At 42.3% G+C, this 24,553-nt stretch overlaps 3 protein-coding genes across 4 annotated transcripts; 1 reads left to right on the forward strand and 2 right to left on the reverse strand.

Moving 5' to 3' along the window:
- Positions 1–4,036: 4,036 nt before the first annotated feature.
- On the reverse strand, positions 4,037–10,069 carry elovl4a (ELOVL fatty acid elongase 4a). 2 transcript variants are annotated; one of them, XM_076736894.1, is made up of 7 exons: positions 9,801–10,069; positions 8,797–8,879; positions 8,094–8,281; positions 7,731–7,811; positions 6,900–7,071; positions 6,314–6,441; positions 4,037–6,136 (listed from the first exon to the last, which is right to left on the reverse strand). In XM_076736894.1, exons 2-7 carry the CDS (start codon positions 8,861–8,863, stop codon positions 5,810–5,812), a joined length of 963 nt encoding a protein of 320 aa, XP_076593009.1. In that variant the 5' UTR covers positions 8,864–8,879; positions 9,801–10,069; the 3' UTR covers positions 4,037–5,809. The 2 variants fall into 2 exon arrangements, with proteins under 2 accessions (XP_076593009.1, XP_076593010.1); XM_076736895.1 differs by having other exon boundaries at positions 9,796–10,062.
- An 870-nt stretch (positions 10,070–10,939) lies between these two features.
- Positions 10,940–15,311, forward strand: prelid3a (PRELI domain containing 3A). Its single transcript, XM_076737740.1, has 7 exons — positions 10,940–11,337; positions 11,693–11,861; positions 12,130–12,219; positions 12,540–12,610; positions 12,755–12,857; positions 13,125–13,201; positions 13,360–15,311. Exons 1-6 carry the CDS (start codon positions 11,306–11,308, stop codon positions 13,194–13,196), a joined length of 537 nt encoding a protein of 178 aa, XP_076593855.1. The 5' UTR covers positions 10,940–11,305; the 3' UTR covers positions 13,197–13,201; positions 13,360–15,311.
- A 741-nt stretch (positions 15,312–16,052) lies between these two features.
- On the reverse strand, positions 16,053–23,397 carry fbxo32 (F-box protein 32). Its single transcript, XM_076737739.1, has 9 exons — positions 23,171–23,397; positions 22,509–22,636; positions 22,125–22,174; positions 21,903–21,995; positions 19,150–19,243; positions 17,701–17,885; positions 17,419–17,601; positions 16,777–16,920; positions 16,053–16,634 (listed from the first exon to the last, which is right to left on the reverse strand). The coding sequence occupies exons 1-9, from the start codon at positions 23,281–23,283 to the stop codon at positions 16,545–16,547; spliced, it is 1,080 nt and encodes a 359-aa protein (XP_076593854.1). The 5' UTR covers positions 23,284–23,397; the 3' UTR covers positions 16,053–16,544.
- Positions 23,398–24,553: the final 1,156 nt, after the last annotated feature.

Here is a 24,553-nt window from a genome sequence, read left to right on the forward strand (position 1 = left end):
CATAAACTCAAGGCATCTTCACTTTTATTGAATTATATCATGGTGGGCCAGACCCATCTCACCAGTCATTTGGAGCTTTTAATTCTTGGACCTATGCCGACAACATAAAGCAGGCACACACGCACACACACACATCTGAAACAGCTCTGTTTAAAGACACGCCACAAAGAGCCGGAGTGCTGTTGCATGTATCTCCCCTGTGTGAGTAAAATAACAAGTTTTGCAGGAAGTGCCAGGGATTGACTTGGATTGACAGCTAAGATTTGCTCTGCTCTGAAAGTTTTATGCCATGGATTTTTAACTTCTGTCAAGGCTCCAGTAAGCAGAGCTCTTAGCCTCCTACTTTGGCTCTGCACAATCCATTTGCCTCTGTCGCTGCAGGCCTTTACAATACTATATCTTGATCCATTCAGAAACAAGACTGCTCTCTGTTGTAATCACAGTTTAATTGCCAGACTAAGATGCTGCATGGCTAATCAGCCGGCTTTGGACAAGAATGATGATCCATTTTCTCTGAATGGGATAACAGATGTTTGAGGTCTTGCACCCCCTTTCACAGTGACACACACACACACACACACACACACACACACACACATTCACCACATCCCCCACCTATTCTCTCCTTCGGCCCCAGGACTGTTCAATCATTTGCTCGCATTAAAGTGACAGATGTCAGAGTTGTGGAGGCGATGCCAGACAAGATTACTGATTCTTTGTCACAACGTAGAACAAAAGAAAGAATGTGTGGCTAAAAAAGTGTCATTTCATGCACTGACAAGACAACAGTTTCCTAAATGATGAGGAAATATTGAATGTTCACATACTGTGTTTCTTTAACAGCATGTATATTTTACATTTAATCTTGTAGTTTGAATTAAAACACGTATATTCCAGTATGGATTGAAACAGTACTGGAATATATACATTTATTTCTGCACTATCCCTGAAACAAAATACCCGTTTGTATCTCATCCCGTTAGAATAATTGTTGTTAAAGACTTGAAATCAGACTAAATGACTTGAATGAGTGACTAAAGAGGGACATTTTCGTGCAGTGATAATGAGACAGCTCACTCAACAACAATTCCTGCCAATTTTGTCACGATTTCTTTTTATGTGCCCATCTTCTTGAGTAGTAAATACTCTTTCACTTCCCAGTCCTTCAACCCACACCATTTACTGGTGAGAGAGCAAGAGAGAGAGAGAGAGAGAGAGAGAGAGAGAGTCCCTGATGAACATCCAGCTAAAAATATCACCCTCATTCATTTCACACTCCCAAGTTTCCCTCTCATTCTCACTTCCTCTATTATTCACAAACACTCTTACCCTGGATCTTCGCAGAAACATCATGTGTAGACGGGGATCCCAGGCGGTGTACTTGTCACTGTTTATACGTAGTCAGGGATTATCTGCAGTGTCATGTTGTAGTTTCCATTAGGGTTAGGGCTCTTTAAACTGCAATGTGTGGTTTTGTTTTTTTTTTAAATGGCTACACATAACATTTTCCCATCAGTTAATCCTTTCCACATGACCTTGAATACATTAACATGATTGCCAATGTAAATGTGGCTGTGATGAAGGGAACTGGCAGCCTGAACAGGCCTCCACACTGAGTTTCACATAGAAATGATTGAACGCTGCCTGAAAATGCAGTGTAAACAAATCGATGTTTTAAGAACAGCACTGGGACAACAACTCACATGAAAGGAGTCATATACAGAAATTTCCATTGCTTCACTATTCATTATTGATCACTGATATGGATGAGGTAAAGAAACACATTTTTATGCTTTAAGGCCTTATTCTGACAGGTAACCAGTGGGTAATGCCTTTTTGGTGCTATACGTTTCTCCTCTGGGGCATAAAAAAAACATTGTCTCTGGTCTCAGTTGTTGTGCTCCAGATATCAACTGAGCTCCTGACAGGCAGGAAAATTGTTACTTTGCTGTGAAATCCACATGGGATTTTACTGAAGGAGGCTGTTCTGCACAGATACAGACACACATTCAAACTGACATATATAAATGCTGATGTAGTCGTCTGAATCCTGTCTGTACAGTATGCCTTACACACACACACACACACACACACACACACACACACACACACACACAGTATACAGATATATATATACACTTTCTGTACGACCATGTGTGGCTTTGTATTTAGTGCTTATGCTCTGTTGGTGTCACGTGAGAAGATGTAGAAAGGAGTGAGGTCATTTTGTTTTTATTCAGGATTAACATTTAAGTATTAGATTGACTGGCATGAAATTATTGAGCCCCACTTTAATGGAATTATGCTAATGTGGCCAAAAACCAACAGATATGATAACACAGGAAGAGGCCTACTGCACTTCCACCAAGGCTAAAGATGCTAAGCAAGCGTAATCTGCCATTGTTTCTATTATAAAAGATTTGTAATGGCTTACTATTTAGAAAACACTGCAGGTCAATGGTTGGAAGGATGTGGGGGCCCCATCCAAGGGAAAGGCTGCTGATGAGGTTTTCTGTTACCGAGTTGTGAAATTATTGCTCTCAGTTGAAGAATAACACGAACCTCGTCCATGTAACACCCCTCTGCTGGTGAAGGCCTCCCACTCATAAACTCTGCAGGAGGCAGTGGCAGGGGTGAGGGGGTTGTTTCTCAATCTATTACACAAGCGTACACACACACACACACACACACACACACAAATGAAACCTCCACTCAATAATCCACCCACTCACACACACACACGCACTAAAACAATGTTTAATACTTTATTACACTGGTGCTGTTTCCCACATACACCCAGCTGATTCAAAAAGAAGCAGGAGGAGGGGATGCAGTGGGTGGGGGTGGGAGGTCTTTGGGAGGATGAGGGGGGGCAGACAGCTGCTGTGTACAGTTACCATGGAAACCTTTGTGTAAATTGAGAATTAAACAGAGATGAGTATTGTTATTAATTCAGTTTTAAGCGGATTTTATCTTTTTGTCTACCAACATGTTGTCAGAGATTTGCCGTAAGCAGTATTTTTTTTTTTTTTGTTTAACGTGTCAGACAAGCAACATATGGCTCAAAACATGGCAGACAGAACCCCACCCTATGCTGGAACCACACCTCTATACCACTGCAGAGTTTGATGCTTATAAATGTGGATTGCTGAGCGGGGACAGGACCTTTTGAAATGACTTTCACAAAATGAAATGTTGACCGTTTAAACTGGCAAACGGACATAGATGGCAAAGAGAAGGTGAAGCTGCGCTGCTACAATACAACAGAAATGTTACATTCAGATTTCCTTCTTTTCTGAAAGGTTTGGGAACACCATTGACAACAATTTTACAAAACAAACAAAAATTTGTCTATTTTGACTTCAACCAAGGTGGAAGAAGAATTCAGTTCAATGGAAAGTAAAACCATCAATACTGCAATGTAAAAATACTCCATTATGAGTAAAAGGCATTCAAAATCTTACTGAAGTAAAAGTGTAAAAGTGTTTTTTGGCTGAATATGACTTAAAGTCTCAAAAGTTAAAGTGCTAAAAAATAAATAAATAAATAAGCACAGTAAATGTAATTAGTTGCTTTCTAACATTGGGTTTCAATTCATTTTATGGATCACAGTGCATTGGTGTGTAAGGCTGAGTGAAATAGGCTTTGATAATACGCCAGAACATTAAACTGATAACCAGGAATTGAAGTTTCTAATCCTTCTCATATCGCAACACTCGATAAAGTTCTTTGGTTTGAGGTGAAGTCATTTCCATGATTAGAGTGGATGGTTCAAAACGTGGTGAGTATCCTGAGCGTGCTGTGGAGTAACCGGGATGCTTGTTTACTGTAATATTACCATGGTGCCCTCTAGTGTTGGAAACCTGCTCTGCACATGTGATACCAACAATGTCCTTTCACAATAGCTAAACCACCCAAGACATTAATGTCAAAACACTGTCTTGATCCACAGAATGTAAGATAATTTATATCTTTGTTAAAAACAAATGTCAATTACTACATTACGCAGAAGACAGTTAAATGAAGTGGCGCAACATCTGTAGACGCATTCAGTTTAATTCAAATTGAATAGAGTTCAAAGTTATGATACTTAAAAAAAATACACACACAGAAGCAATGTGGACGTATAACTGTCCAAGCTAACAAGCTGGGAACATTCCCAAATGCGCAGTGTACAAAATATCACAATGTAATATGTACAACACAAAAAGAACACAAATACACAGACAAGCACACTCAGGAAGTTGGTATTTACATCAAAATAAATAGAAAGAACCAATAAATAACATCAAAATGTGTTGGTTGATGGATGACATAAAGCTGGATTAGCTGATATAGAGCCGAGCACTGATTTATACTCTATATACTACAGGCAGAGCAGAGTTATTCTTCATAGTGGTATAAGGTACACAGTCACTATAGAGGTTCACCAGCTCTTTTTGTATAGAAATCATAATCTCTATCTTTTTAAATCCAAATTTTTCCCCTGATAAATTTACATTCAAGTCAGGACACGGATTAAGCCTGAAAACTCAAACACAAAAAGATATTTAATTGAATATGGGAAGAAAATGGCGCTTAAGGTATGCTTAGTTAGCTTGATAAAAACTGGCTGTCAGCTAGCTCTGAATTCTCTGTAAATACAAAGGGAACCCAGAACACCTCCGCTTCTTTGTTCGGCACACAACATTTTCACCAGCGTGTAAGACAAACAACGACATCAGAGAGGATATAATATAAAAAGACAGGTAAACATCTGCAAAGACAAAACTCCACCAGCTTCTCTGTGAAAACAGGGAACATTGAGATAATGATCAGATCCATCATTTCTCTGGATGATATTCATTACATTTCATTGCATTACACACAAGTAGGGATATATAAAACCTGCAATGCTTGTATACAGAAATAGAAAATTTTAACCTTCCGTGAGCTACAGTTGACGATTACTCCATCATAAACCAGTGATGGAACGATCCCACCCAAGTCTCAAAGGGTTAGAAATCTATTTCTCCTATTTCTATGCACCCCTTACCTCTGGATATTGATTTATTCTCCTTCTTTAGAACGTAACTGTGCACTAATGGGGTGAAAGCTCAAAAGTCAGCGGCAGCTGAGTCCACAACTTGAAATAAAAAAGAACAAATAATACAACTCCATGTTGTCAAATAAGTGGATAACTGCAGAGGTGTCGTTACATCGATAATAACTTGAATAAGATGAGGACAAAAATGACATGATACTGTACATTATCATCAGTTTTAGATTTGTAAAGGTGAACAACAAAACATAATAAACTGACATGTTTGTGCGTGTGTTATGATGTGTATTCCTGTCTCAATACAGCAGTGATCGCATATATAATCTTTGTCAAGCAGCTCAGGCGCATTTAATGAAGCTTTCCCAGCATGCCAAACAGGCCTGGTGAACTCTGTTTCCTTTTCAGGCTCAGTTTTTTTTTGTGACTGAGTCACTTTTTAAACCAGATTAACAGTACTTGGCACCACAATAAAGAGAAGGAATACTAAGATCTATCCTGGACCATACACTACTGTATTTTTGGATTATTTGTGATAATGGTCACCTTATGCAAGACCTTTGACACCTCTCACTAACAGAATGATCCTCTCTCAACACAAGCCTGTCTCATATTTTATCTACAACAACTCAGATCATGGCTTAAATAAACACCGTAAAGCATCCGTCCATCTAAATCTTCCTCAAATTAAGTCTTTCATGTTTTAGCACTGTCAACCTGGAACTCAAAGCAAGGCCCTACCTCACCTCTACCTCTCTCGCTTCCCTTCTTCTAATCTCTTTTAGCCCTTCCTTTCCTCTTTCTCCTGCCAGAGTTCTCCTGCGGCTTCTCCTCTTTGCTCCCCGTCACCACTGCTCCGTTGGCGGCCTTGCTGAGCCCGTTGAGACTCCCGTTAGAGAGGGCCTTGCCCGCTTTGGAGGAGGAGGAGGAGGCGTCGCGCCGGGGCTGCTGGCGGCGGTAGGTCTGGTAGTAGAAGTTGCCAAAGAGGATGATGAAGGTGATGGCGTAGCAGATGAGGGAGTAGTGCATCCAGTGGGGGAAGTCGCAGTTGACATAGAGGGACAGGGCTGTGTGGCCAATGGTGACGTGGAACTGGATCTGAGACGTGACAAGAGCAACAAAAATCTCATGTTTACAATGCATAATTGTTTTATAAGTTTTCAAAACGGCTGAGAGTCATTATTTCAGTTCAAGATTCAGTGTGAGATTAATCCTCCAAAATGTGTTAAATGAATACTTTTATTGAAATTAGTCACAAAGTAGGACAATACTTACCATCTGGATGATAGTCAAGTACTTCTTCCACCACAAGTACTTCTGGATCTTAGGTCCGCAGGAGGCCAGGCCATAGTACAGATACATCAAGACGTGGATCGCTGCGTTCATGTGTGCACCAAAGAAAGCTACAAATAAAAGAAAATGAAAACACTATATTTTAGTTGTGGGGCTCAAACACAGCTTTGTTACACATCTTTGGTTTCTACAAACCCTTAAACACGCAAATTGTGAATACTACATTTTCCAGCTCCATTAACACAAAGAGATTAACAGTAATTCAGCAAATTGTCCACTGAGATGGATTATGTATCTATCCCTGTGCAAGATGTTTTACATGCTGCCATGCACAGATTATGACACAAAGGGCTGCTTGCTACACACATGTAAAATGCTCCTTCCACAAAACGACCAAAATTGCTGTGATTAGTAATTAATTGGATAAAACATCATAAAGTACAGGACCAAATGAAACAGGGGGAAAAGGTTACAATTATTGTAATTATTGATTCAAAAATATATGACTTTACAGGTAGAGCAGGCATGAAGCATAATGTAGAAATCTGTCGTAACATGAGATACGCACACTGTCCTCCTGCCACCCATTTGATGCCGATCCACCAGAGCGTGAACATGGTGCAGTGGTGGTAGACGTGCAGGAAAGTAACCTGGTTGAATTTTTTCCTCAGGATGAAAAACACTGTGTCCAGATACTCGATGCCCTTAGAGACGAAATACCACCACAGAGCTCCTGCCACCTGTCGCAGACACGAACACAAGAAATGGGTTGAAGGGAGAAGACACAGGTGGAGGAAGGAAATGCAAACAAACAGGGAAACACAGACAGTTGGAGAAATAGAGAAGTCGTTGTTTTGGTCCTTTAACACTTTTCTAGTCTATTCTATTCTACATCTTAATCCTAATGGTCACCTGAGACTGGCTTGACTGTGTCACATGTGTAACTACGTCATGGAGCAGCAGGAAGGAAGGTGAAACTGAACGCCATCCGCGATCCCTCTTCCAACTCGCACTTTCTCTGATAACAGGAGGAGGGTCCAAATAAATGGAAGCTGATCATATTTCTAAAACCACTGAGATTAAGTTTCACTGGCACGTTGGCAAGTGTTTTCTTCACCATTTGGGTACAATAAAGCACCACAGTGACGACAGATTTATCTGTAAAACATGTTGCATGGTAGTAAATTAGCAGAGGTGTCTTATTCCTTCTGGAAACCAATTGCTGCACACACTTAAACCCTACGAAAGAAAGTTACATAATAGAGCAGGTGAGGTTCAGTCCATTGTGGTAAATGTTCCATTTTTGTTTATTACAAGTGTGTGTGTGTGTGTGTGTGTGTGTGAGAGAGAGAGAGAGAGAGAGAGTGAGTGTGTGTGCAGGAGGCCGTGCAGCACTCACCCTGACTTCATTGGGGTCGTCTGAATAGTCCACCGGTTGGCAAATGTAACTGTAGCTTGCCGCCCGCGCTGCCATAAACAACTAAAAAAAACAAGAGAACATCTCTGTTGAGTCACGGATAATAAACGGACAAAGGCAGAAGCACACAGCGAGAGTGACAGAGAGATGAATAGAGATCGAGTGCAGGCAGAAAGCTCGATACCCTGTAATGAGGTTAGTCTAAACCCAGGGGCCAAAACTGCTACTGTAATGTATAGTTATGGTTTGGAGAAAGACTTACACAGCTTCAACTTACTCCCTACGGTTTTTCCACACATGCAAGATACCAGAGGAACATTTAGCAAGTCTCTAATAGCCACCTACTTCTTTAAAGATGAAGAAGTTGAGGAAGACCATGCTGAAGTTGTAAACAATGAGGGTTTTGCGGAGCTGGAAAGGCTCTCTGTTCTTCATGTATTTGGGCCCCAGCCAGAGGAACAGCAGGTAGGAGGTGCTGATGGCCAGCGTGGGCAGGGGGTTGTCCATCAGAGGCCATTTCTCCACTCGCTTGTCTGTGGGACAGATGTTCTCAGAGCATTACATAACTATTCTTAATATTGGCATTACACCGGCACAGTGTGGGTTCACTGTGTATTTAAAGGAGAGAGCAGGTCAAACTGCTGAGTGCAGATGCCAGGTGATCTGTCTGGACGTCCGTTTGATGTAGACATCTTCGTTTAATGGTGCATGTGATACATCTAGAACGTTACATATAGTGTGCGTGAGTGTGAATTTTGATTCTCTTGTGAGGTGAAAGATGCTGTATCCATCCCTGCAACAGTTTTCATCATATCGGTTTAGCAGGTGAATCAAAATGAGAGTTTAAGTGATTTTCACCCACTGATTCCAGTTGTTTCAAAAAGCAAGTTTCTGACTCATTTTTTACTGCCTCATAACAGGAAAAACATACCTGTAGATGTTTACATGGCGATATACTTTGATCGCTTTTAAAACACAATTTCTCTCCTTCGAAAAAAGAGATCTCTTACACTGACTCTGAGACATGACAAAAACACAAGATTATTACCTGCGATAGTTAGGGTCCATTTGTAGAATTCTATGGTGTCATTAATTAAATGTGTGACAATCTCCATGGCCGTGGCCGATGACCTGAAATTAAAGAGACAGGTGTGAGAATGGAGGCCTCTAAAGTCACAGAGATCAGTAATCAGCCTCACCCTCACCTTAATATGACACTGGAGCACCGTAAAAATTCCACTTTATACATTAGTTTAACATGACTGATCCTTATATGCTATATGAAGCCCTAAAAAAAAGAAGCCAGGAGGCCGGTTTTAAGCCTACAGGAGTCTGTGGCCCCATGAGGCCATGATAGATGGGCTATAGGCTTCATTGCGCACAAAGTCTGGGAGCACCGGCCGGCAGAGCGCATGTGTCAGCAGATTTTTTTGGCTTGAGCACGACCACCGGCCAACCTGGTGGCCCTTATCGTGAGGGAGGGGGTTGCCTGGTGCCCCACTTTTCCATTGAAATGGGTCATCTCCCATATAGTGCCAGACTGACGCATAGGCTGATAAGTAGCGGGGAGCAGAGTCAGACACAGTGTGATTTAATGGTCCTATACGGATGACGCCCCCCTCTCTCTCTCCAGCCTGGAGCGGATCAAGCGCTGCTGCAGCATCTGCCTTCAGTCCTGCATGCGCTCTCCGCACAAGCTGCTGCGACAATAAACCAAACATCACTGTCTGAATCAACATTTAACCGCACATATTAGCTTTCTAAAGGGCTTGAGATAAAATAGGCCTATTTACTACAAGATCAGCACCAATTTGAATGTCGAATTTGCATTCTGCGGCATGCAGTCCGGCCTTCAACTGAGGCTGCAGGAGCAGTCCTGTTATTAAAATGATTTCTCCAAAACGCTCGAGTTGTTTCCATCTGTAAAACAACATGATTGCTGTTCATAAAATATAACATCAACATCAAGACTGGCTACAGGTAACACATATCAGTCCTTAATATCGACATTGGTCTCGCCCTCTACTCGAATGAGGATGCTCATTACCTTACCGTGTCGGTGCTTTTAAAAAAAATCCGTCTATAATGACATTCAGTGCAAGGTCGTGCAGTGTGCGCTATCCCGGCTTATGATCGACTGAGCTTGTTTTCTATGAGTTGGTTAATTGTTCCGTATCCAGTGTGAAATAAACGGGCCGCTGAATAAACGGCGATGGCATGAATTTGTCGTTGAGGGACCACACTGGCCTCCACTGTGCGTCTGCTTCAATGAATTCCTCCTCGATTCCTCCACAACACCAGCGGCAAGGCAGACAGAATACACCCAACACTTCCGATTAAACTTTCAAAATAAAACCGCAAACGCGCATGGCCTCATGGCACAAGAGAAAATGTGATAACACAAAATGTTTCATATCTAATGGCGATAAAATCAAATACTTATGATAATAAAAGTTATAACAATACTAAATGATATAACAATAAAAATGACATAAATATAATATGATTAATAACAATAACATTTCAGCCACATGGATTTTAAAGTTGAAATTTAGATTTGTCATGAACAGACCTAATCGGTCACATGATCTTTTACTGCTGCAGTATGAGCTCGTGCGACACTTAGTCTCCTTTAATTTGAAAGCTGCATCACTGTATTTCCTGCTGGATGTGTCTAGCTTGATGCGGCTCCGCTCCTTTGGTGACACTTGACGTGGGGATGATGGAAAGATGCTACGCGCATGCGCATAAGTGGAGGCGGATGCAGCAGCAGAGCGTCGTCAGCTGCGTCAAGTCGGCCAGACGCAACCGGAGTACAGCAGGTGAAGCAGCGCTCTTGTCTTCAAATTAAAACTGGAAAAATTGTCGCCTCTTTGGACAAATATAAAAGCTGCTGGGTACACAGTGTACACAGTGGTTTCTTTCAGACATTTAAAGGGAGTTACTGTAAAATAGACACAGGAGAACATAGTCTGTTGCATCATAGTGCAGGTCTTATGATAAAAATGGCGAATAGGCAGGCCAATAATTGAGAATATATGAGGTCAATATGTGAGGAGTGTCTTATTTTGATCCCAGCTATTCTAAAGTCCAGCATACAAACTTGTGTCACACAGACAAAGGCGAGGATGACGTGAAACACAAATTGCAGTCATGAGCTGTCATTAAAAGGGTTTTATTCTGAAATCCCTGACCAGAATCCCGTATCTCACTGTGTCTGGCTCGACACTCGGTTGCTCCGCTGTTGCACCGGCTTCTCTCTCGTCCTTTACTGTGCGAGCTATCTCTTGTTATCTATACATTAAGGGTTTTCTGCCTGATCTTGTGGTACGGGGATCAGCGGCGCATGTTGTGCATTCCTGACGCAAGGTTGATGTGCGAAGAAACGCGGAGATGCGCTCTGTGGACTCACTTCATTGATGGTCGTGAGCTTCCATCATAGGCCCCATTCTCTGATTACTGGAGCCAGTTCCTCCTCTGACAATGGTCCGGTGAAGCACAGTTTCTGTTCGCGGAGGGGTTTTTTCACTGATAAGGTCAAGATTGTGTTTTGAAAAATGAAGATCTGGAGCACGGAGCATGTTTTCAGGTTGGTGAAGCAGAATGAGCTAGTCTGTCATTGCAGGGCCAGGCTGATGGGTCCTTTCATTCCATTAACTGAGTTTATATACATCTGAGTTTAATTAAACCCATGACTTAATGATTCTGGTCAGTCCACCTACTCTGATTGTGAGTCACTCTATGAGCATTAATAGCAGGAGTCAGCCACACCTGTCCTAGAGACGTGTTTTGGCTGAATAAGCACTGACTAATAATCCTGTGCACTTGATTATTATTATATGGACTTCATGATACACATTCCTATACGCTCTGTCAGTCTCTCAAAAGATTGTCAGTAGTGAAAGTTAGTAACTTTCTTCCCCGTCATATTATTTTGTGTGCAGTTACCCGTGGGAGACGGTGATCAAGGCTGCTATGAGGAAGTACCCAAACCCCATGAACCCCAACGTGGTCGGGGTGGACGTGCTGGACCGCAGTCTGGATGAAGAGGGACGCCTGCACAGCCACAGACTCCTCAGCACAGAGTGGGGCCTCCCGGGCATTGTGCGAGCGGTCAGTCATCAACACACACACATGCATGGACCCACGCACCCAGATGTATAGAACTATAGAAGCATAAGTTTCCCCTTGTCCATTGTTAAAGTTTATCCCACCTGCTGTGCTGAATCAAACAGCAGCACGTACAGTGTGTCTTTCAGCGGTGTTCCCATGAAGGGTCCACGGCAAGAGGCAAAGTGGGTCCTGTAAAAGTCGTGTCATGCTCGTGGACAGGTTAAGTAATATGCAGGTTAATTTCACTGTACTTACTGTGTCTTTGTAGATACTGGGAACGAGCCACACACAGACGTATGTGAAAGAGCATTCTATAGTCGACCCAGAGGAGAAAAAGATGGAGCTGTGCTCAACAAATGTAAGTTTATACTGAGTCCACCTGCCAGCCATGGCTTGTATCAGCTGCGGCTACATTTAGCAAAGGGGAGCCACAACAGCATTAAAATCTACCACTGCTGTTGGACAAACTGTGAACTCAAATATGTCATAATGCACTGAAGTGTGCTACTTTTTCTAAATGGGACTGTTCATAAATGACACAACACGCAATACTCATGAATACTGTGGTACATTGTGATAGCAGTTGTTATTTCCAGATCAATAGCATGCACTGTTGTTGCATCATGATGTTCCACGTTTCCCACAAATGAGGAAATCCAAATGTATTTTATCTTCCAGATTACTCTCACCAACCTGATTTCAGTGGATGAGCGGCTTCTGTACAGACCTCACCCAGACAACCCTGAGGTGTAAGTACTTTGTACAGTTTATTCAACACTGCATTTCATCTGTGAACACGTTTCTGGGTACGGGGTGTGTGTCACAGTGCTCGTAGGGAACCAGAATAAACTGTTTGTTCCTGTAATCACCTCTGTCCCTCCCCCGCTCCTCAGTACCGTTCTGACCCAGGAGGCCATCATCACAGTCAAGGGAGTGAGTCTAAGCAGTTACCTAGAGGGGATGATGGCGAGGAGAATGTCAGCCAACGCCAGGAAGGTGACGCAAAATCAAACCTGCACATTTACATCCATGCATCTGTTTCATCTTTACATGTAGTATGAACTTAGGTGCAAGTAATAAAGATGTTGCTGTTGATTTCCTTGCACGCCTTCTAACTGGGACTTTACTCTCTGATCTCCCTCTCTAAACAAGTTTACTGGACACTCAGTCAAAGTTACTGTTCCCAGTGGTGTTCGCCTGTCTGTCTCTGTGTTTGGCCTTTGTCTCATCTTTAACCTTCTGTTTCTCTGTGTGAAACTGTAGGGCTGGGATGCTATTGAGTGGATTATTCAGAACTCTGAAAGAGAGAACGTGCCTCTCTGTGACATTTACTAGCTCTGGTAACTCTTCTCTTTGCTTTCCCCACAACTCTGCTGTTACCAGATTATCATAAGAGTGCCCCTTTTTCCTTTTTATTGTAAAAACTGTAAAAAAAAACTTCATATTTGTGTATGCATGTGTCACATGATACTCAGTGCTCATTTGTTTGCATACACAGGACTGCAGTTCTGCAGCGATGATGACTTTCCCTGGCTACACCTCATAAAGCACTGGGGATTCTCAGCATCTCGGGATCTTCAGCAGCTGGTACTTATACCGTCTGGGAGGTTTTGTTGGATTTTCATCCCACACCGCCTCTCTCAACTATTACACAGTACATGCACTGGAAGCTCAGACAGAGTGAAACGTTGCCAAAGCTGAATGGTTATCAGAGAGTGTTAGAGATGGATCTAAGGGTTGTTGGCCCACGTCTGTTAGATGTGGCTCAACGCTAAGCCAGTACTCAATAACCCATTAACAACCATTCTAATTAAGGCAAGTGAGGAGAACAGGGCAGAGTCCTTCTGTGTGTCAAACCAGTTCTACTGCTGAACAAGCAGCAGGTTTAACATTCAGTGCTGCTGCTGTCGAGGGTTGCATCCATATCATGAAGCTACCAGATTTTCCTGGTTTGAATTTCATATAACTGCTCAACACTTCCTTTGCTCTCATGTCATATCTTAGCAGAAGAGATGTAAGCAAGGGACGAAGGAGGTACACGCACACAATTTTTACAAAACAATGTATGGTACAATGACAATATGCAACAAACTTTGTAACTTTTCTTTGAACTCATGTATGTCTCGTGTCATGTTGAACACTGGTGACTCCTATAGCAGGAGGTCAAATCAAAACAGTTGTTACTGGTGCTTATTGTGTTTTTCAAGAGGCACAAACTGTAGATGATATGTTTGCATGATAGTAGTAAAAGGGGGGGTATTAAAGAAAAGAAGCTAGCTAACTGGCTTTAAAAGTGCTAATGCAGCATCAGATACGTAGAAAGAAACGAGATGAAACCATATTGTTTATCTCAGAAAGAAAGATGGGAATGTACCGTTAACATTGCCTTCTTCTCCTGCTGTCACAGCAACTATACACTGGCACCTGATAGGCAATGCAGTCTTAAACCAGCAGATTTGTAACTGGCTTGACGAGGAAGATGAGGATGACATATTCAGCTTTTGTCATCAGCGCAGTGAAAAAATAGACTGACTGTCTTTGTGGGCAGAACTGCCCCTTTAAATGGACTTTTAATGATGCCTGTGTATTAAAGCTTTGTCAGCAATAATACACATTCATGCCTTTGCCAGTCTGACTCATCATGCTTCCTAAATGTTGAACTACTCCATGAAAGCTACCTATACACCCAGAGCAGCAGGGCTGTACTGTATGTGCAATGCTGCAGTGGGAGATGCACACATTACAATGGCTAAACCATATTTCTTGGTCAAATGAATAATATTTACATAATATTTGTATAAATATTATTTATTTCAAAACATGGTGTAACCAGCAATGAATTATTACATTGTTTTTATCGCCTGAGTATCATGCGAAAAAAAAAACTAAGTTGCGTTTGCTTTGTTATTTTTAACTTCAACTGTTGTCCTACTGCAACAATTAAAACAATTGAAAATTAGATTTTCAAACTGGTGAACAGTGTTTGTTATTGATCAAACTGAGCTCATTGTTTAACAGCAGGCCTGCCTAATTACAGCCAGTGCCCTGGAGTTCTTTTTTGTTTAATGGCACTGGAGAGGTCCACTTGTATTTTAGGATAATTAGTATTTCCCCTACCCCCGCACAAGTGGGACGAGGCGCTTTCCCAGTACCCACACCAAGATTTATTATTTTTTAACTACAACATCGCAGTTCATCATTTGTCCAATAGAGAGCACAAGTTTGCTGTTAGCAACAGGCGATGCTCCACAGCAGCTCCTGCTCGCTCTGAGCAGGAAGCCTGTGTGTTTCCTAACTATCTGAAGAAAATGTTTTAACAGTTTCCCGCCATAAAGCTTCAGTGTGTGCTAAGAAAAGTCACATTAAGGTGAGGATGACACGTAACTGATGGTAGAGGAGGCACAAGATTTTTTCTTTCATTTATTCAACGGAACATAAACAGAACGCATTGCATAGCATGTACATCAATCCCCACTGTCCGAGCAGCGACAGAGGAAAGTCTGGGTTAAACTGCACCTTTATACCAATATTTCCATTCCATCAAACCCAAAAGAGCAAGTTCAGCCACTTGCCCGAATCTTAATAAATAAGTAAACTCAATCTGATGGGTGTTAAAAAAATCATGCAGGAGGCTACAGAAAAATCAGATCTTTCAAACAGTTAACTTTGGTATCAGGGTCTCAGATGTTAAATATCACTCTTCTGCAAACGAGACATTTGTTGATAAAAACAGCATCGGGATCTGCAAAGATCGCAAACAAGGATTAAGCTGTACCAGGTTTTCAAGTTTCATAAGGCACACACCATTGTTATACTGACTTCAATATCTTTGGTAATACGTCACTCGGATGCTGTTGCTATGGCAGCTACAGCAGAAAACGAACACACAATTAATACAAAAGAGTCGTCAAATCTTTATAAAAGTGAAAAACAAAGACAAATAGAAAACATACTGAGGTGCGTCAACATATCAAAGAATCATCACTCAGTCTACTAAACAATTAGTGACTCCCTTGCTAACATCCATTCTCCCTTAGGTGCTGCAGCAACTCAAGATTTACCTCTCTGTCCCAGTGCCAAACACAATATTACTGCAAACTTCATCCGACACATTGCATCCCCCCATGTGAGCAGGCCTTGTAATATATTAAACAAGATCACAATTTCAAACATCAAACAGGTTTGAGTCTTCTTCCAACTTCCCGTGTTGAAAAAAAAAAAAAAAAAAAAAAAAAAAAAAAACACAAAAGGTTTGCAAAACAAAAACAAATCCAAATTCTCCAAATCAGGAAAAACAAGTGTACACATCTACGGTCAGGGTTACTTTGGAGGTGTGATTAAAAAAAAAAAAAAACACATTAAACTAAGACTAAACTCTGAGAGTCAAGTGTTCCCTTTATCCACCGCTCCTCCCTCCTCCACCCACAGGCCGACTGCTCCTACATCTCTTTTTCCTCTCGGTCACATTCACTCACTTTCAACAGTGAACTCTCACAGGAGCCTCTGTGCTCTTTCAAAAGAAACATGATTGCATAATTGTCCCGCTGCCTGAGCCCCCTCCAGTCATACCTCAACTAAAGACACATCCAGGAATTCATTGTGCTATTAAACAAAAACAATATTGTACATTTCTATGTACAGTATGTACATTCAGTTCATCTGATTCTTTCGGTGGAGGGGGGATCAGAACTTGAAAAGGTTGATAAAGTCTTGAGGGGAGAGGGCCATGGTGCAGCTTTCTGGGTTGTTGGCTGTGCAGGGATGGTTTGTGTCCTGCCAAGAGAATTAAAGACAAACAACAATCAATATATATTTTGTCTGTTTCATCTTCTAAGTGCAGCTTCACTCGCTGTAACATTTCAGCTTCACATCCACTTTGATCAAGTGCAAAGTGAAAAGAGGAAAAATACACTACCTTCCAGAAAAGGATGTGGCAGTGTGTGCAAAAGTGCAGGGTGTCACTGTATTGCTCTCTGTGAGGATAGCAGCGGCTCAGCTTAAAGTACATCTTCTTCCACTCCAGGTGACCTTTATCTGACACCATCAGGCGCTTTCGAATCTGAAGAAGAGGAACACAGACTTTAAGACATGACCCAAGGAAAGAAAAATACTTTGAAATACCTACTTTAATCTTAGCTTTTATGAGAATTTCTTACTACACACAAAGTAACTACTCAAAAGATGGAGGTGGTTTTACTTCCCCCAAACACTAACTAAATTGAAACCACTCTGACCTGTAGGGAAGCTTTACTATATCCTACTTTAGCTTAAAGCCTGAGACCGCCTCAGTCGGTTATCAAGTTCATGCCTTCGAGCACAGTGCTAGGCTACTGTAGCGTCAGTAAGCACACACTGCGGCCTCCCTTTTTCCAGCAGCAAGTCAAAGATGCTCGACCTCCTCGTAGAGTGATTTTAAGACGCTTGTTATCTTACTTTAACTGTCACAAATATGTAACCTGCAGGTCATCCGGAGCAGTGACACAGTTTAAGGACAATGAGGAAGCAAACTAGGAAAACTGCATGCATATTTATGGGCCATCTATTAACTTCTACGTGCCTGTCTGTCTGTGAAGTGGTACTGGCAGAGTCTCTTCCAAAGCAGCCGGTCCTCAGTGAGGGCTCCCAGCTCGGGGCACACTTGACCCAGGCTGACCAGGTCCCTGCCATCCGACAGACACTGCATGATGTTCAGCTGCAGACTGGCAGGCAGGTCAGTCAGAGACATGCCTGTAGATGTGGGCTGAAGGAAACAAGAGGCAGAAAAAGAAGAATATAATTATCATTTAGGTCCTTCTTGAAGTCCCTAAATTATCATCCCATACTTTGGGCAGATGCTTACCCTGTTGATCTGGATGTTGTCCAGCTGCTGCTGCCACTGCATGATGTTCTCCATGCGGTGCACCCAGATGTTGATGTTCCCCACCAGGACAGACTTTCCCATGTCCTGAACAAGACCACACAGCGAGACGTAGAGCGTCTGCAGCAGCTCCTTGATGGGACGGACGTTCTGCTGGTCATCCAAAACTAATGGAGAAATCAGGAGATATTCATTGAACTCAATTCATTGCTCCAATCATGACCTATAAGTGCAGTTTTAAAGCCTTTGTGTTACAGATAGATTAGTAGCTACCAGGCAAACAGCCAAACAGTGATTTATTCTGAATCATTGAAAAGCACATTATTAAATGAAATGTTTTGGAGTGGCTGTACTCTCCCCCTGTGACGCTCATAATATTTGGCCACTGGATTTCATAACGCCACCTAAACAACCTGAATCTCTGTTTAGCAGAGGGAACATTTAGTTTACACAGTGGGTTGCAGAGGAGTCTGGTGACTGTCAGTGTTTTTCACTGTGCCATTAAAGCACTAAATTTACTCGCCGGCCCTCTTAGATGTGGTCAGGGCTCATTTCCTCACTTATTGGTGCAAACAGGAGCACAGGAAGGCTTCAGCTCTACTTATATTGTGTGTGTTTATGTCTTTAAGATAAAAGAGGAGTAGACTTCTCTGTATGCTTGATCTAACAATAACAAAAATGAAATAGACTGAAGGGTATTTCTGTGCATGTAAAGCCTCTTTCACACATTGATCCCAGTAAATTAGTGGCATAACCTTTCTGCCACTGCTAGAGGGCAAAGAGAAAAGAGTGCTTGTCACAGTTCACACATGCAGCTACATTCCTGAACAATGCCGTCTCACGGCTTTTCACACATGCCTGGCAATGCCGGAATAGATGGGGCAAGGACAGCCCAGCAGATGGCAGTAATGCAACACTTATGGATGCCAACCACCATAAAACTGAACAGAAGAAGAAAACGAAGACAGGGCAAGGCGAGACATGCATGTATGTGGCAGGAGAAGTGTTTTATTATTTTCAGGAACATGATGGGTGAGGAGCTGTTTTTTATGTTTGTTAGTCATCAGTGGAGTCTTGTGATTGGTTCGTCATTTAAGCCTTTACGTGCTGGTCTCCGCTTTCATTGACAACACAGCCGTACCAGCACTTTCCCTGAAATGTTACTACATCTTGAGGTGGAAAATCGGTGGTACAGATTTCCCTGAATATCAGACCCTGCTCCCATTCACACTCAAGTCCATGCAGGAAATGTTCCTGAACATTTCAGGGGTAGATATGCATGCGTCTGTCCATGCAAAAAAAAAAAAAAAAAAAAAAACTAAATAGATGACAGCAGAGATATAAAACCCTTGGACACATTAACAGAGAGACACTTAGAAGCCGACTAGTTGAGTGACTTTAAAAGTGCGACAGAAGAGCGACGGGCCTCACCTTTCTGTACCACTCTCTCCAGGATATTCATGTAGTTTTTCTGCGCGACTCCGCTGAGCGAGGGGAGCTGGGACTTTGCGATAAGCTCCAGGAGCTAGAGCAGAGAAAGAAACAGAAAGAAAGAAACAACATAAATTTCATCCCGTCAGCTGCTGAGACTCTGTGTTCCGTTGTCTCATTACTTAATGTTTGTTATGCTGCATTCTTACAAAGGCACTTGCACTCCTTACAATAAATGCTGCCTAGAACAAAATCTGGAGCCATTCCACCTGGTCATTACTCTCAACTGCAGCTGGATCCAACAACCACACAACGGCATTCTTGGCTCTTGGTCCCTTTGGGGAGAAGAAGCTACTGGAAAGGTGTTGGACAACAGCCCAGGCTGTCAACAACGTCAGCCTCCACAAACAAGCTTTTAATCATTTGACTCCTGATCCTCCTGTCATGTGAATTAGCCGAATCATTTGACAGAGCGTGCGTGCACTTGCGCGTGCATGCATGCTTGTGTGTGTTGCTTGTGCGTATGCGTGTCTGCGAGGTTGTTTCTGTTGGCTAGCAGACAAACAGCGGCTTCCAGGGCGGCATGTCTGGCATGTAACAGATGCTGTGACATCATGGAGAAACTCAAGTTCCCCCTTGCTCAATTCTGACCGGAGCTTGTGACCTTTGCCATCATCTCAACATCAACGTATTGTGGGGTACTTTCTGGTAAACTGGAAGGGGATACTTAGCAGTCCTGGTGGGAGAGTTATGAGAGACACAAACTTTACTCATTGCATATTTCTAAACTCTTCATAAACAATGCAAGTTCATTACCCCCACTGTACGGAAGCATTCAGTCAAATCTTAAATGAGAAGTTGATGAGTTTGGGAACCTTAATACCCAACTTTGAACTAAATTACTTCTACCTCTTCAACCTCCCTGCCCGTTTTTAAGCTTCTTCGCTCCCTCCTGGCTCCCTTTTTCATTCTTTCCAGCTCCATTCCTAAAACCTAATCCCATGCCCTTCTTCTTTTAGCAGCTCATCAAGTGTTCCTCTCTTTGTAGAGCAGCCGGGCAGAACAATGTGCGTTTCCGTATCTACTTTTAGACCCCGCTGTTCGCTAAACTGCACTTCATAGCTTTGTGTGCAGCTCATACTTTTCCACAAACACACCAAAGTATTGCATCTTCTTCTGACTATATAGTGGCGCTGCTGAAACACATTCATTTTAAGGTTTCAGTCTCCTTGAAGTAACCTCAATTTGTCTGCTCTGAGAAAAGAGAGGACCACATGTTGTCTCTTTGTGGACGAACCTGATCTCTGTAACTGAGACGGAGATAAACGAACCCGCAAATGCCACCAGACACAACCAGTGAAGAGCAGTGACCTAGGACACCGTGTCCAGACTAGACACTAGTGTTACACAGCCATATTGTTCTTTGGGCTTACCACACTACACTGCACTTGTTAGCTGGAGCCTGCACTAAAAGGTCAATCCAAAACTTCAACAGAGATGGACACAAATGGCCAACTATCTGTGGAAAGTTATGCGTTAAGAGATTAAAAACTTAGATCACTCGTGGAATCCCAGATTATTTTCTATTCTGATGTCGCAGGAATACTATAATGTTGATACCTTATACTTGTGTTTATGACCGTAGATAAAAACAACAGTACAGCCATAAAACATGATCCCTTGCAATATCGCTGTCCTGCCAAAACAGGAAATTGGTATGTCTCCTCCTGACCAAGCCTGAATTGGTACATCCCATCACATTTATTAGGTTGGCAGTTAAATAGGAAAGAGAAGTTCAAGAGAAAATCATGGCCCAGGATGAAACAGAAAAGAGAGAAGGAGGCAACACAAAAAGGGGGCAGCCTGAGTCTGGCAGAGACAAATGTAAGTGTGTGTGTGTGTGTGTGTGTGTGTGTGTGTGTGTGTGTGTGTGTGTGTGTGTGCGTGTGTGTGTGTGTGTGGGGGTTTGGGGGTCTGAATCACCTGACAACCACCGGGTCTGGTTTCATAAACCCCTGTCGGGTGGTCGCACCTCACCGCACAGCTATCACCTCCCTCAGCTGCCCCCCATCTCTCCCCCCACAAGCACAGGAGAGCACGGCCACATGCAGCCCTCAGCTCACATGGGAGCACATGTGGAGGGGCTGGTGTTCGGTTCAGTGTGGTGACGCTTTGATGCGGAGGGGAAAGGCTTCAAATTCACATAGGTGATTTTCTATTGGTATCCCATAATGCAATTACATTATTGATTATGACTCCATGAATGTCACATAGATAGAAATGTCACATTCCCCCTCTAGTGCCTGTTTTTCACTATGCCATTTGGCATCCCGAGTGTTAATATAATGAATATTGGAGGATGTTCAAAGGGTCCAACATAGTGCATCAGTTTTACACTTCTGACTCATAAAATGCTTAAAGTGAATGAGCAAATAAAAAGGAATTAATTTTAAATACAGCTTTGCTTTAATTCAATTTAAGGATGCCAAATGGCTTTAGCAATCATTTTACAACAAATTGTCCTGCTGTGTCACACTCCTCCTACCCTACCACACACACATACACTCCTAGAGTCAGTAATATCACCGCTGAGAGACCCTTGTCTGCAGAGCATTGATAAGATGCTGGCAAAGCCTACACACCCTCTTAACCTTAACTCCTTCTCCACCACGAACAAAACACGTCCTATTAACGACCACAGAGGAGGAGAAACAAAGGAGAAATTGGAAGAAAAGAAATAGATGAGGACTCACTCGGACGACGTAATTAAATCTCCTCGTGTCCTTGATGGCGCTGCAGAAATCTAAGCGGTTGAAGGCCTCTCCCAGTGTACAATATCCGTGGCGCTGGGAGAATTTAATTATCAGGGTATTAGATTGCAATCCGTGGCAGGAGTATAGAGTTTTCTCAGCATGTTTACATTAGCAATGATGATGTGAAGAGTTGATGTGAAACTAAATGAGTTGGTTTGTTACCTCCTTGGTGCTTCCTTTATGAACATAAATCCACTTTTCCCTGTGGAAATCTGTGAGAAAGCAGAGTGTTTATATTAGTGGCCTGCCCTCATTAAGCAGCTTATAAGCATTGTGACAAATGCACAGGCACACATCGCAAATATGATACAATTTTCTGCATAGTTATTGAAACAGAGTTCGCGAGATGATGGAAAATGAATCATAAACAATATTATAAGGCAAAAGTTCCCATCATGAATGTTACATAACCTCCCGAGCCATCACTGGTCCACAATCTAACTTTGGTATAGTATTACGAGATTTAATACCTCACACGCATAAAACAACAAAATGCTATTCTTTATATATTTATACAATAAGCCAGACTCTTTGGATGTGACTCACAGGGGGCCTTGGTGTTGTTGTTCATTAGGTCTTTCTTCCTCTTCTTGGCAGCCATGTCATAGCTGAGAGAGAGCAGCAGGTTCTCCTTGTTGAAACACTCCTCCTCCTCCTCCTCGGCTTTGCAGAAGCTGGAAAAACACAAAGACCTTTATTTCATTCCAAGGCGTCATTTCACTGTTTTCTCTCAGTTCACAGAACAGGCTTTATGTGCAGTACTTTTTATGCTTTTCAGTGTTTCCTTCTGGACAGAGAACCCAATCTAGCATCAAAACAAAGGTGCCAAATATATTTCTTTCTAGCTACTATTATTATGCACGTGCTTTATTGTAACTTCAGGCCGTGTTAAAGGAGTCAGTGCCATCATTTTAGAAAGTGGACAGACTCAACAGACGTTTGTTAATCCACTCACTTGTTGTGAGGGTATTAATAGCTCAGTGATTAGCCTCGAAAAGGAACATGGCCACAGAAAAACACGTAGGTGTAGGCCTCCTGTCCGTCTGTCACCCTGCCTTTGTTCATACTGCTGTTTTGGACTTCTTCAGCTTATCAAGCCCTCCACCCCCTCCGACTTTCTCAACAAAGTCATGGCGCATTTAAAAGTTGCGCAATTTCAAAAACTATTGGAGGCAGCGACATTTCTCAGGAGCATTTTAATGACCAACCTCTCCACGGAGACATTGTTGTTTTTGTCGTCTGCTGTTGTCTTTTTCCATCCCTCCTCGGTTTTTACCCAACTCTGACCCGGTGACCTCCAGTCCTGTCCGAGGAAAGGCATCCTGGTTGGCTGCGTTGAGTTAAACAAATCTGAAAAATATCAGGAGATAGTCCCTGTTTGAGCTGAGATGTCGCTCTTCTTGAAGACGCTTTGCCCTGGACGTATTACTGCTCTACAGTTGACATTGCGCAGCTCGTCTTATATCCTCAACTCAGAACCCGGAAATACATGAGATCCGCCCACTTTGGAAACTTCCGCGCAGCACGTGGCTTTGTTTATCAACTGGAGCGTTGCAAAAGCTCGTGGAGAGACGCGAGCAGAGGAAACACCACGTCTCTTGTCATGGAGAGGTGGAGACAGACGGGACAACGGAAATGCATTTTGAGGGATGATGAATGCCTTAGGAGAGCATTTTCTTAATGTGAAGGGGCTCGCGAGACAATTTTGTAACTAATCTTAAAATTAAGTAGTCTTTGAGTAAATGTAGTTAGTTTTTACCCCTGCTGGGACCAGGGATGGGAAGTAACTACATCTACGCAAATACTGTACTTAATTTTGAGATACCTCTGGATATTTGTTCGAGTATTTCCAATTAATGATTCTTTAATGGACGGATTATCAGACGCTGGCCCCTGGGACTGAGAAAAACACCAGCAGAATGAGACAAAAACTGACTACAAATGATAATATGGTGCATTATTGTAGATTAAAGGCCCTACATGCTCACGCAGGTGTTTTGAGTTTTGTGGCTGATGAAACATACACAGGTTTCAGTTGCACAAAGCTGTGTAAGATAGTGACTATGATCATGTTGAAATTATCTATAAATCTATATCGATAGATAGATAGATAGATAGATAGATAGATAGCCTTGGTGTTGATAAAAGTAATCACTGTTCAGGAAGTGTTTTGCCCAGGCTTGTCAGTCGTGGCTTTATGTCACTGTAATACAAAGGGAAAGAAAACATTTCAGCCTCACAGTAATGTGCCTGTAAAGTCCCCTGATTCTTAGTCACTCATGCTATTATAAATAGACCAAGTTGTCCTTTGGATCCCTCTGGAGTATTTGGTTGCATTGTGGATTGCATGGGAGTGTGTGTGTGTGTCTGCAGGGGGGGTTTACCATTGTATTTAAATTTTCCCAAACAGCACTAACTGGATGAGGGTATTTTGTTTATTTTAGACTGTGCCATTAAAGATAATGTGTAACGAATCTGTTCAGGCCACTGGGTCAACTCTTATCAGCTTATTTAAATACAAGACACATTGACGCGCTCATCTGTAAAGCTTTTGGAATCAAGTTCAAAGTGTATATCTGTTTGTTTATGAC

This window comes from Chaetodon auriga, chromosome 8 (genome assembly GCF_051107435.1).
Source record: "Chaetodon auriga isolate fChaAug3 chromosome 8, fChaAug3.hap1, whole genome shotgun sequence".
In the NCBI taxonomy this organism is placed as follows: Eukaryota; Metazoa; Chordata; class Actinopteri; order Chaetodontiformes; family Chaetodontidae; genus Chaetodon; species Chaetodon auriga.

What these genes read in the sequence shown, in the direction of transcription:
- elovl4a (XM_076736894.1), bottom strand. Translation starts at nt 8,863, where the DNA reads ATGGAGATTGTCACACATTTAATTAATGACACCATAGAATTCTACAAA. An exon ending in ATGGACCCTAACTATCGCAG is followed by an intron (nt 8,282 to 8,796) that starts GTAATAATCTTG and finishes TCTGTCCCACAG; the next exon opens with ACAAGCGAGTGGAGAAATGG. An exon ending in ACTTGACTATCATCCAGATG is followed by an intron (nt 6,137 to 6,313) that starts GTAAGTATTGTC and finishes GTCACGTCTCAG; the next exon opens with ATCCAGTTCCACGTCACCAT.
- prelid3a (XM_076737740.1), top strand. Translation starts at nt 11,306, where the DNA reads ATGAAGATCTGGAGCACGGAGCATGTTTTCAG. An exon ending in TCCCGGGCATTGTGCGAGCG is followed by an intron (nt 11,862 to 12,129) that starts GTCAGTCATCAA and finishes GTGTCTTTGTAG; the next exon opens with ATACTGGGAACGAGCCACAC. An exon ending in TGTCAGCCAACGCCAGGAAG is followed by an intron (nt 12,858 to 13,124) that starts GTGACGCAAAAT and finishes GTGAAACTGTAG; the next exon opens with GGCTGGGATGCTATTGAGTG.
- fbxo32 (XM_076737739.1), bottom strand. Translation starts at nt 23,283, where the DNA reads ATGCCTTTCCTCGGACAGGACTGGAGGTCACCGGGTCAGAGTTGGGTA. An exon ending in AACAATGTCTCCGTGGAGAG is followed by an intron (nt 22,637 to 23,170) that starts GTTGGTCATTAA and finishes GTGTTTTTCCAG; the next exon opens with CTTCTGCAAAGCCGAGGAGG. An exon ending in GATTTAATTACGTCGTCCGA is followed by an intron (nt 19,244 to 21,902) that starts GTGAGTCCTCAT and finishes TCTCTGCTCTAG; the next exon opens with CTCCTGGAGCTTATCGCAAA.